At 41.9% G+C, this 12302-nt stretch overlaps 1 protein-coding gene across 2 annotated transcripts in view; it reads right to left on the minus strand.

Annotated features, from left to right (window-relative positions):
- Positions 1-2552: 2552 nt before the first annotated feature.
- The window catches only part of CHCHD3 (coiled-coil-helix-coiled-coil-helix domain containing 3), a 150216-nt gene continuing 140466 nt past the window's right edge, over positions 2553-12302 (minus strand). The window contains exons 7-8 of one of the 2 annotated variants that reach the window (XM_085299759.1): positions 9341-9476; positions 2553-3284 (exon numbers count right to left, since the gene is read on the minus strand). In XM_085299759.1, coding sequence (XP_085155885.1) covers positions 3261-3284; positions 9341-9476 — 160 coding nt within the window. In that variant the 3' untranslated portion in view covers positions 2553-3260. Of the gene's footprint in view, positions 3288-9340; positions 9477-12302 lie in introns of both variants that reach the window. The other variant, XM_085299751.1, reaches the window with a different exon arrangement.

The raw sequence follows: 12302 nt of genomic DNA on the forward strand, positions 1-12302 counted from the left end.
AAAAAAACTCTGAAAGGTTACGTGATCTGTCTCAGACACACGACTCCTGAGGAAAGGAAGTTCAGTATGAGAAAGTCTCACACTGCTAAATTAAACAGAGCAGGATAGCTGTGCTTATTTCGATACTAATAAAAGATTTGTGAATTGTTCCACAGAGACTGAGCAAAGAACAATCAAAACGTTTTGATTTAGCTGTCACAATATTGCTTTTTCATTTAAAACCTTATGTAAAAATTGCCCTTTGGTTAGATCAGAGCTCATGAATGACCAACAAGAACATCTAAAGTTACTTTCTTGCATGGGTCCATTCTGAGATCAGGACCTGTAGAGCTTGAATTCCTCAGTTTCACAGCATGCAATTTCAGGGAAACTGGTTATTTCGGAGAAGAAGGGAAACCTCCCCACAGTTTCACCATTCTAAAAAAAGAGAAAACTGGGAAACTTTCAAGATTTTTAGTCTTCAAATATAGCTACAAGTCTTGGCTGTACACATTGCACTGTGATGGCATACCTACAACTGGCTTTGATATAATATAAAGCAGGGGTAAAAAAATACAGACCTGAAGAGCAATTCCTTAGGTATCCAGCAGGTAGATTACTTTTGTGGAGAAAGAAGACTTGGATCTTGTCTTGATACTGTAGCATTTTGCATAGGATAGAAGTAAGAACATTGGCCAGAAGACAGACTAGGCCCAACAGTCTTCCCCCTTGTGCCATAAGCAGTAAGCTGCAGCCATACTCATTCTGCTTGTGCTTCTTCGGATCCTGCAAGCCTTGTGTTTTTTTGCTTCACTAGTCCAGTTTCAAAAACAAGGCAGAAAGTGTTTCTACCCTAAGCAGACATACTGCTTCCTTGAGGAGAAACTTCTGTCATCACCTCTCAACTCCGTTTTCAAAAGACGTGGGCCCTGCTTGACCTCCTTACCAGCAAAGAGGGAAAAGGGAGGAGGGAGAAGTCAAAGACTGAAGAAGGGACAAAAGCATGCAGAAAGAGGGGTGGCATAGGCAGAAGAGGGACGACATAGGCAGAAGAGCGGCAAACTGAAGCTCACTCCAGAAACATTCAGAGCTGCTGTTCTACTTTAATAGGAAAAGCTGCCCACCATTTTATCATCTGTGGTCCTGTTTGCTGCAGTCAAGACTCCTCCAAGCTCAAGCAACACATGCTAGGGATGTCGCTACCAGCGATACAGAAGATGTTCAAAGAATACAACATCTCAAATGAAGCCCTGAACACAGCTGGAACAAAACAAGCAAGACCGACTCCCATTGCTCAAGGCTGTCAGGATGGGAAACCAATAAACATTTGGCAATAATAAAGACCTTCCATCCCGACACAACTCTTCTCCTGATTGTACAGAATCATCTGACCGTGTGCTTTCTTTTCTCTATGCTGCATTTTGCTGCCAATTCTAAGTCTGGCAAGGATGGATCTGCCAACTTCTTGGCTCTCTGTTACAAAAGAGAACATTATAAAGGAGAATTTGTGAGTTAGCTGATTTGTAAACACTACACCAAGGCACCATGTAAACATGTCACTTACGTTCCTATTATTTCTCTCAAGCAGTTACCTGGCATCTAACATTGGATGCCAGGATTTTCCTTTCCTAACGATATTACAGCTCGTTCACATGTTCTTTTTGTAGCATAAGAACCCTCTTTAATTAAACAGTACTAGCAAAACATCTTGATAATTAGGATAGCAGAGTCACAGGCATCATTTTGAATACAAATGAGATCCACAGGTGCACTTGCAACTGTACAGTAGGATACAGTTCAAGTGTAGCCAATTACAGAAACAGAACAGGTAAACAAATAGCAGAAGGCTCTAGACACATTGCTCATTTGGCTTTACTTCTTACCACGTAAGAAACTTTTCTGAGATTGCTTGGTAAGACGAATGCCGCAGTCATTATCTGAACAAAGACAATTAAGTAAAACCAACAAGCATATTAATGGCATAGGGCTTTGGAGGTTTAAATCCAGATGTTTCTTGTATGAAAATGGTTTGATATTTTGGGCACAGTATGACCATTAATTTACAAGTACTTCCCAAAAAAGGAAACTGGTGGTGCATGAATCACAGGCTATCAAGGGAGGTCTCTTTTCCGGTGGCCACAATGGCCACTGAAATCATCATTTTCCTTTCAGAGCTGGCAAAATACCTTTACCTTCCCTCTAAACTAAACATATACCTGAACTGGTTTGGGTTTGTTTTTTTTTTTTTAAGCAAGGCATTGCTTCTTTCATTTGGAGCTGCAGCATTTATTGGAAAACCCCATCCCTGGTTTTCATAAGGACTTGGTAAGTTACGGCAGGCAAGAAAATAAGCCACCATTTCTCACCTACAAGATGCAAACAACAAACATGACTACCATTGGCTCTGATGTTCTGATGAAGCAGTTACAGGCAAGTACTGTTCCTGAAACCAAGTCTGGTTATGTGTAAAAGTCTACACTTTAAAGTTTCAGCATTAACTTCTGCTGGAAAAACAACAGGTGGAATATTGTCTGCCTGGAAGTGGAAAGACAGACATCAGACTGAAATAGCAATCTTGTTCACAAAATATATTTATTGTTGGTACAGTGAGGCATATTCGTCAGTACTCGATAGGAGTGAGGAGCACAATCAAATTATTTCAAGTAAATAAAGGCCATGTTACATCTTAAGTGTTGGAGCATTAACACCATTCCAGCAGAAGGCCTGAAGAGAGACTTCGTTAAGTTACACATAATTTGTGAAATAAGTTAAAGCAAAATTTACTTTATTACACATTAAAAGGAAAGCTTTAATAAGTGCAACGAACACAGGCTGTACAGTGTGGAGCAGCTGTTGACTCGCTCACAAAGTATTGCCATGTCCTGGCACACCAAGTGTTACATACCCGTGCCTTTGACAGCAACAACAAGAAGTTGTTGAGGAGATTCTACAATGAATAGCAGCATTTGAAGGATATTTCTCCGCTCTAAGGTCAGTGAAAGGTTCTTTTCTTTTCCTTCCTTCAATCACCAATAAGTGGATTTTACTAAGACTGAACAGTGTCTTCAGATGTATGATTCCTGATGTAATAAGATACAGGCCTTGGCTTTTCAAATGGTCACACTGATTGGGCTGTGATGGCTGCTGCTCTTGAAATGGTTCTTCCAGTTCTTCTCTTTATTGGTGTGCCCTGTAAATGGGCTGTCATATTGTTTGTGGGAAAAAATGGTCTTCTGCTGAAATTAGAGTTGATGGTCTTGTGCTTGATTTGGACAATGCCTTTATCCTCCTCTCCCAAGCATGCTCTGCTAAGAAAGGAGGGGAGGGGAGAGAGGCAGAAACACTTACTTCAGTAGTTCAAAGTTACTCTAGAGACTCTCTGAAGTTCAGTAACATTTCCATCCTAGTATTAGTAATACTTAAGTAAAAACGTAGTACGAGAAACATTGTCAAAATTCATGTCATCACATAGATAACTCACCGAGGCAGAATGAGGTTATCTGAACACTGCACCTCAGCAGGCCAGACACGTGGAGGGCTGAAGAGCTGCAGGAACAATTCTTTCTTACCCTTCCTAACGCTATCATGGCTCATAGTCACGCTACGGCTAACGGAAATTACAGCATCTGACCTCACAATAAGATAAATCCCACTGCCAGCTATTACATACTCTAGGAAATACATCCTGAAGTCACATCACACTAAATACCTCCCATACATACCTCCTTCCTGTGTTCTGAGTCAAAACCAAAATCCCAGTAGTCTGATTATGTTGCACTGATCTTGTGCTTCATTAATCACTTTCTGGGCAGAGCCAGGTCACCAAGAGCTTAAAGTATAGATCCGCCAAGTATTCCAAGAATGCTTCCTGCTGCCACGTCACAGAATCATAGAATCAGTAAGGTTGGAAGGGACCTCTGGAGATCATCTAGTCCAACACCCCTGCTCAGCAGGGTCACCTACAGCATGGTAGACAGGGTTGCTTCCAGGCAGGCCTTGAAGATCTCCAGGGAAGGAGATTCCACAGCCTCTCTGGGCAACCTGTCCCAGTGCTCCGTCACTCTCACAGGGAAGAAATTCCCCCTCACGCTCAGGCAGAACTTCCTATGCTTCAATTTCTGCCCATTGCCTCTTGTCCTGTCACATGGGACAACTGAAAAGAGTTTGTCTCCGTCCCCCTGACACCCTCCCTTCAGGTACTTGTACACATTGATCAGATCCCCCCTCAGTCTGCTCTTCCCCAGGCTGAAGAGGCCCAGCTCTCACAGCTGTTCCTCATAGGGCAGGTGCTCCAGCCCTCTGATCATCTTTGTAGCCCTACGCTGGACTCTCTCCACTACCTCCATGTCTCTCTTGGACTGGGAAACCCAGAACTGGACACAATACTCGAGATGAGGCCTCCCCAGGGCTGAGGAGAGGGGCAGGATCACCTCCCTCGACCTGCTGGAAACACTCTTCCTCATGCACCCCAGGAGACCATTGGCTTTCTCGGCCACAAGGGCACATCGCTGGCTTACGCTCAACCTGTCATCCACCAGCACTCCCAGGGCCTTCTCTGCAGAGCTGCTCTCCACAAGGTCAGCCCCCAGCTTCTACTGGTGCCTAGGGTTATTTCTCCCTAGGTGCAGCACCCTGCACTTGCCCTTGTTGAACCTCAGGAGGTTCCTCTCTGCCCAGCTCTCCAGCCTGTCCAGGTCTCTCTGAAGTGCAGCACAGCCCTCAGGTGTGTCAGCCACTCCTCCCAGCTTGGTATCATCAGCAAACTTGCTGAGGAGGCACTCGGTCCCCTCATCCAGGTCATTGATGAAAAAGTTGAACAGGATCCCCCCTCAGTCTTCTCTTCCCCAGGCTAAAGAGGCCCAGCTCTCGCAGCCATTCTTTGTAGGGCAGATGCTCCAGCCCTCTGATCATCTTTGCAGCCCTACGCTGAGAGAGCCCTGCCATCAAGGCCTTGATTCTATTCAGAGAAGTACTGGCCTTCACTACAAAAATGCAGACCAGGAAGGACAGTGTGTTGGGGTCTACTAAGAACTTCCTGTTGCCATCATCTAGAAACAAGAGGTCTGTAGAAAACACGTACATGTATGAATACCACATACTCAGATCAATAAGAATAAGTGAGATCTATTATGACACTAGCAGGCTAGACAGTAAAAGCATGCTGAAGGCCACGTATGTTCACTGAAGGACTAGCAAATTAATCATGAAAACCTATTGATTCTTACCACCAAAATCCAAAAAATGGTAAGACAGTAAGAGCAGTTCCGCATCTCTTTGGAAAAAAATGGTGGGAAGGTATTTGGCAATTTTCAGTACTGAGCCCAAATGTAAACCTTAAAACCTGATTAGAGAACTACAAACAGTTGATCCAAATACTTGAGCAATGTCTGGCCAGACAGGGCACATTTCCTTGTGCTTGTGGGCTGCACTGTCAAAGTTAAGAAAAGTAGGGCTCAGGAAAATGAAAGGGAATGGGAAGCCTGTTGCCATGTACTTCTTTAAGCACATTCTTACAGTGTTCCTAAAAATAATCTGATGAACCTGTCAACTCGATCCAGCCGTGTTTCTTCAAGAAAGATTAGGGTATGCACCACAGAACAGGACGGCGTGCGTCTGAACGGAGGGTGAACGTCCTTGTGGTCGCAAGCACTGCTCAGAAGCTATGTTACGGAAGTACACGCTGACAAATAAGAAGAGTCAGTTTTATGTTCCCTAGGTGCTATTATAAACAAAGATAAGTGAAACTTGTATTAGTTAACAAAATCTCCAATCTCAGTTTTGACAGCATCCCCTCAGAGATTTCTATAAAACTGATGAAGGCTATTTTAACTGGAAGACTGCTTTGCAGCGGTATTACAGAAACTTGCTTGAAGCTACTGCTGGGCTGAATATTAACTTTACTTTAAATTTAACACTGCATAAATTAACACAGGAAATTCCCAAAAGATCTGAGAAAAACCTCTATGTTACTTTTCTTTTATTTAATACTGTAAGGGAAGAAACTACAGGCATTTGTTCATCATGTGCAGATTTCTGCCCACAAAACTTCATCTCCACACAGATAGGTGTGTTTCAGGGCTTTCTTTATTCCTGTCTGTATTTCCAGTTTCTTTTATGTTTCTTGACCGACTTTTGTAATTTAACATCAACTATATATTCATTTCAGGTATCTAACGGGTTTTCCTCATGTTTTTTTTCAAGACAGCAGCGTAGGCATGAAAGGAACACCGTCCTAGCCTCCCATAATACACTTCCTTCTATCCCGGTAGTCTTAAATGGTGGTCGTAAAAGACAAGGTTTTTTTATTGCATTTCAGTTACAGCGTTTCCACCTATGCTTCATTCTGACTAGGATGCATGACTAAGGACCGCTCTATCCCACAAATTAAAATAATGGTTAAAATGAGGCTGAAGAAGCTGAAGGATAACATTTTCTAACCAGCCCTTCAGGCACCAGCACCTCTTAGTATCATTTTCTGAAGTATTTTCAACCTAAGCAGCCTGCAGAATCCTGCATCCTTAATAAATACAACGGTCTAATAGGAAACTGTACTGCACTGCCTTTATTAAGACATACTGCAGCTGTTTTTCCATACAGGAATTACGACTCCCTGGGAGCAGCATTGTTTCTGTATCCCAGAAAAGATGTGGGTATTTTTGCACCACATTTTCTACATTAGCTGACAGCGGACTAAGTGATAAAAATGCCGGTGGATGGTCCATACTAGCACGGTGACTTTTCTGGCTCGAGTTCCTTCAGCAGCGGGAACGCTGAAATACTTGGTACAGACAACCACAGCATCTTCCCATTAATGGCTCCATTAAGCAGTTTTAGTCTCCACTTCTATTAGAATACAATACAAACATTAATAATACATTTTAATTTATCTTGCTAGCTCCTTTATGACTTTGGGAAAAAGATTTAAGGTGAAGATACAACAATGTGTCAAACTCTTCTGAATTAACAGTTCTCTGGGCCTTTCTAACAAGGGGAGAAAAGGACAGATAGAGACATGAGATTACAGACAGGATGAGAAATAAGGAGCGCACAGAAGAGAGGGCGAGATAATTATAAGCAAGATAGGAAAAAAGAGGAGTCAATAAATTCAATTTATGAAAAGCACAGAGTGTGCTCAGCCTGAGCACAAGTGGCCAGACTCACCGCCAGGAAATCGGATTAGTTAACTTATTTGGTTTTCAATATCTTGGTCTATTCCCTCTAGCAAATTTTCTTCTCTGTTTGTTTCTTGTAGCCAGTGTCAGTTAACTTTTTCATTTCTGAATTTGCTACTTATCCCACTCCTCTGTCTTCTAACTGAGCACACACATTTGGTAATTTTGCTGTATTTTGTAACAGGGCTGAACAATTATTTCAAAGTAACTGTTGGTCTGGACTTCTGGGCAATCAGCAAGTAAAAATAATTACAACTCCAGCTGCAACACATGAAGGATGAGCTCTAGAGACTGATGTTCATTATGAAAAACAATCATTCCTGCTTGCAAATATTTCCATCATAAAAGGCTTCTCCTTCTCTGTTATCATAAGAGAAACCTCTCTGAATTCTCATCTGGAAACATGTGTGAAAGAGAGTAAGAAGCATTTAGGCAACACTTTTAACTGCCCGACAGGCTTAGTTGAAGATCTTCAACAAATAAGGTGTCTACAAAGGTTCAAAAACCTCTTGCTCATATTTATGCAATTTTATTTTCCTGTACCTTCTAAACATGAATTAATTCACCCTCCTTCTCTGAAGACATGTATATTAGATACCAACTTAAGTCATACCTTAAACATATGTAAGTAATCAATATAAATTTTGTAATTGCTTTTTAAAATAATATGGGATTATAAACAGGGAGACAGACCTGCTGGCTGGAGAGTGCTGCTGAGAGAACTGAGCAATAGCAGCTTCTGTGCCCAAAGAAGGCAGCTGGGCAAAGCTTACTGCACTTGTCACCCTTTGGTGTCTGAGCCGAGCACCTTTCCAAAATTATTAAACTATCCATAGCTTCGTATAGGAAGGATGTGCAGGAGCACACGAGCTTATCACATTAACAAGTGGGCAGGACAAACCAAAGGATAGACAGAAGGATGTAATTTTGAAACGGCTGAAGTGACCTTACTGGCCCTTCTGTTTTGTCACCTGGCTTCTCTGAAGCGAAGCTCTTCGCTAATGAATACTAATAATTCAATAATTTAATACTACAAAGGGATTTCAGAGCTGCCTCGAGAGCCGTACAAGACCGTCCTCGTCCCGCACCGCCGCGCATTCGGACAGCCAGCGCAGCGCAGCGGAGCTCGTCCTCCAGCGCCGCCGCCCCGGCTGGCCAGGATGCCTGTTCGAAAAGGAGCACGCTGACCTCCTAAACAACGAATTACAATAGCAGCCCAGCAGATTAACTGTTGTCTCCCACCACAATCTACCTAGCAGGGCACCGCAAGCGGTATCGATTCCAGTTGCATCTTCAGTAATATCAGGGCAAGACTGAGCCAGCACCATAGCAAGAAAAGTCACGGCGAATGATTGCAGTCAAACTCCTTCTACCTTTCCTTACAGGCAGAATTAACTCTAGTGAATATGATTATCATTATGAAATACTTGGAAGCCTGAGTCTCTGCTAAGATATTAGGGCATGTGTTTTTACATAATTCAAATATTAGTTCATAGACTTTAACAGAAAACTTTTTATGTACACTACGTACACGGCCTACAAGCTCGTATCTCCCCCGGCTTTTTTAAGAGCACAGTTGAGGCCAACATACGCATCTCTACGTTTGAATTATCGTAAACAGGTGAAAAGGAATCACGTTTAGAAATTTTAAGTTCTTATAATGAAACATATACATATTGCTATCATTTCTTTTTCCCTTATGCTGCACTAACAGAGCATTCAAGTTTATAACCAGAAGTAAAAAAACATACCCCAGCAAATGAGATGACAGGAGGGCAAAACCAGGTGAATAGCAGTATTACATTCTCAGAGATCGTAACATAAAAGGAATCAAGATCTCCAATTGGTTAGCAGTCTAGCTCAAGACATCCATGCTTTTGTTACTGGAAGTGGTCATATTTAGGACAAATAGTACCACTTAGTTTAATCCCCTTGTCTTACTGCTAAAATTGCAGATACCAGGAAACATCTGCCAACAGTGATAGCTACTGCACTAAACAACAGTTTCCCAAGGGAAGAGATGGAAACCCTATCATTTAAGTAAATTGAAAGTGGACTCCACAGAGCTTGTGAGAACATACATATTGGGATACTGCTCTAGCATGTAAGAGGGACTAATTGGATAATCCTATATTCTTCCTCCCTTTTTTACTCCATTAATATTTCAGTAGCAATTTTTCTACACCCACCTGTTTGGCATGATTGACACAGTGCAGGTATTGGCTCGCCAGTGCAGAGCAGCTGAGGGTCTCCTGAGCATGCTGCTGATAACACTGCAGGATTTTACCCTGCAGATCAGCACAGACTGGATGAGACTCATATCGCCTAGGGAAAGAAAACAGAACATTTTAGTTCCCTTCTCAAAAGATTTCAGGAAAGGTTTTTTGTTTTTTGTTTTTTTTAATAGAAGAAAACTAAGAAACAGAAGTGAAAGAAAACACTTTAAAGTTATAAAGAAAAGTTGCTTCTAGAGCTGTTTGTGTTAAAATCTGGGTAAACTCAGCCACAAGTGTGGAGGTGAGCTGTAGAAGTCCAGCTGCTAAGACTAGAGGGGTCATCCAACGCTTGGCTCCGCTGGCAGAGCAAATTAACAGCCAGCTTCGGGCAAGCAGATGTCTTCCACTGCAGTCCGATGACAACTAAGCCTGTCTGATCTCACCTCTGTTTAGACACCACAGGACACATCAAGCTCCACCACTGTAAAGTCCTACGACCACATCATCCTGCTACTTATTAAATATTGCTCCTGCACAAGAGGGAAAGTGAGGGAACGATCACGTACTGGGCTGACCTGGAGAACATGAGAAACATACTGCCATGAGCAGATTATGCAGACTGCTTTTGCTGCACTGATGCTAATGTTTCTTTTTGGTGCATGCTCCTTCCCTCCTCCTGCTCAGCACCTCAGTTCTAATCCTGATGCCAGATGTGCAATTTATTTGGGAATTCCTTCTATTTTCCTTACTGTAAGGATTCATTACTCTATCCAACTCTTTGGTTGATGCAACATGCTTGCTGCTTTCAACGGAAGCAAAAGGAATGGAAACTTCTCTAGTCTAGCTTGTAAAATCTACCTTCTTTTGAAGAAAAATGTTGTTGTTGCATTTATCCATAAAGCATTATCCACACTGATGATGCCACATAATTAAAACAGGAATGCAATACTTTCCTATTTCAAAAGCAAAGAGCTTGGAAAAGTGTTTTAGGGATGAAATGTACAATGCAACAGTAAGCTAACTGGATATTTACTTTATAAATACCTTTTTAAGCTATGCATTTTTATAGGAGACAACCAGATCACAGTTAAAACCCTTTAATACCAAAAATTAAATACCTTTTTTAAACAGAAAAAAACCCACACGACTTAAATTTACAGTTCATATAATTTGAAAACAATCATTTGCTTCATGTGTGTGAAATGTGTATTTAACACACCTTCCCATTTATCCTACACGGAAAGCCTGAAAATAGCTGTTTTAACCCACCTTCCAGCCCACATTATTTTTAGTTCAATAAGGCCATAAAAGGAATGAGACTCATCAGCCAGAGTATTCTCAGATGAATACTCTGTTCCTTCTTATTTTGCTGATGGGCCAAGTCAGATCTATATTTTACTAGAGTACGAAAGTGAAACGCGAAGCACAATACCGTTCCTTAGGGGAATTCACTTCTTGGCAATCACGCAAGATGTAGCACCAAAAAAGGCAAGTTAAGTCTTCTTGATTTTACAGTATATACCTACATAAAACGCCCCTTTTCCTCTTCTCATTCTTTCCCGTACATCTGTGAAGGGCCTAAAACAGAATTTAAATGCAGTCCCATGTGCTTGCCACTTTATGATCAGAAAGTTCAAACTTCGGCAGGCTCTGACGGGTGAGGATTTTCCCTTAATCCCCCCTGTGCTGCTATCAGCAAGGATTTCAAAGGACTGCTAGGCATCAAAACGGATGGCCATCAAACGCTGTACACGGACTGATTACGGCAGGATCCGTAGCTCTACCAGGATGGGACAGAAGCACGAGAGGAAGCACTGCGTATGCTCTTTGCAGACTTACGACTCATCGCTCTGATGATTTAGGTCCAACCACACCAGAGCTCATTTCAAGTGACTAAAACTCTGGTCTGGATTGATAATCCGACACAATAGACCCATGAGTTAACAAAACCCGCACAATAAACGTAACTGTGCCTTTATTCACAAGCGATTTTAAAGGCCTTCCTAGAGCATGTCTTCTATAAATTGTGAAGCGAGAAGGAAATGGTCTTCTGTGCACGTAGTACATAAATTCTGGAAATGTGTTTAAAGCCATTTCAAAGGGGTAACCCACATTAAGGGGCTTTCTTGATTGCTTTTTTTTCCCTGAGCCATGCCATTAGTGACCATTCAAAGTCCACACATTACCCCTTCTCTGAATGTTTCAATGGATACTTTACATGGCTATCAATATTGAAGCACTACAAGACATTTCATTTCCTGCCTCAAAGGCACTTGTATCCATACTACGGTTTTTCCACTAGCGATTTTTCAAAATACCGTCTCTCAGCCCACTGTCTGTCCTTTCAGACGCTCCAACCCGGTACTGATGGGAGGTCAACATGCACAGGGCTAGTTCCTTGAAGCAGACAACGTCCATTTTCTTGGATTAATCCGTTCAAGGAGAGCACTGGCTCTGTATTGATCTGCTGTGCTTTTTATGCTGTCCTAATGCACTATTTGCACTTTTGGGAAAACGCTAAATGAGATTACTGTCTAACATTAGATGGCTATAAACCATACGCTGCAGAATCTCCCATTCAGGAAAGAAGGTTCCAGTGTGCATTATGGCAAACCTACCAAAGAGTTTGCAATTGATTTCTGTTCGGTGATGTACGACAGTACTCTTAGATGGACAGTCAGAAACAGCCAAAGGCAAGAAAACTCCTTGGAAGGGAAATGAATTATCTCCCTAAAGGAGAACTTCTCTAATGTTCCTATAAATAAGGATAATTTTACAAAAAGCATTTCAAGATCTAGCGGGCTTGACTGAAGAGAAAGCTTACAAAAGGAAAGCTAAACAGTGCAAAAACAGTAATTATGTGAAGCCTCTAGTGTTCCTAGCTTTTTCATTTTTTGTAGTGCTAAAAGTGTTGGAACAGTTACCCTATGAAACC

Source organism: Rhea americana, unplaced genomic scaffold (genome assembly GCF_003343005.1).
Source record: "Rhea americana isolate MKP2758 unplaced genomic scaffold, rheAme1 scaffold_1, whole genome shotgun sequence".
In the NCBI taxonomy this organism is placed as follows: Eukaryota; Metazoa; Chordata; class Aves; order Rheiformes; family Rheidae; genus Rhea; species Rhea americana.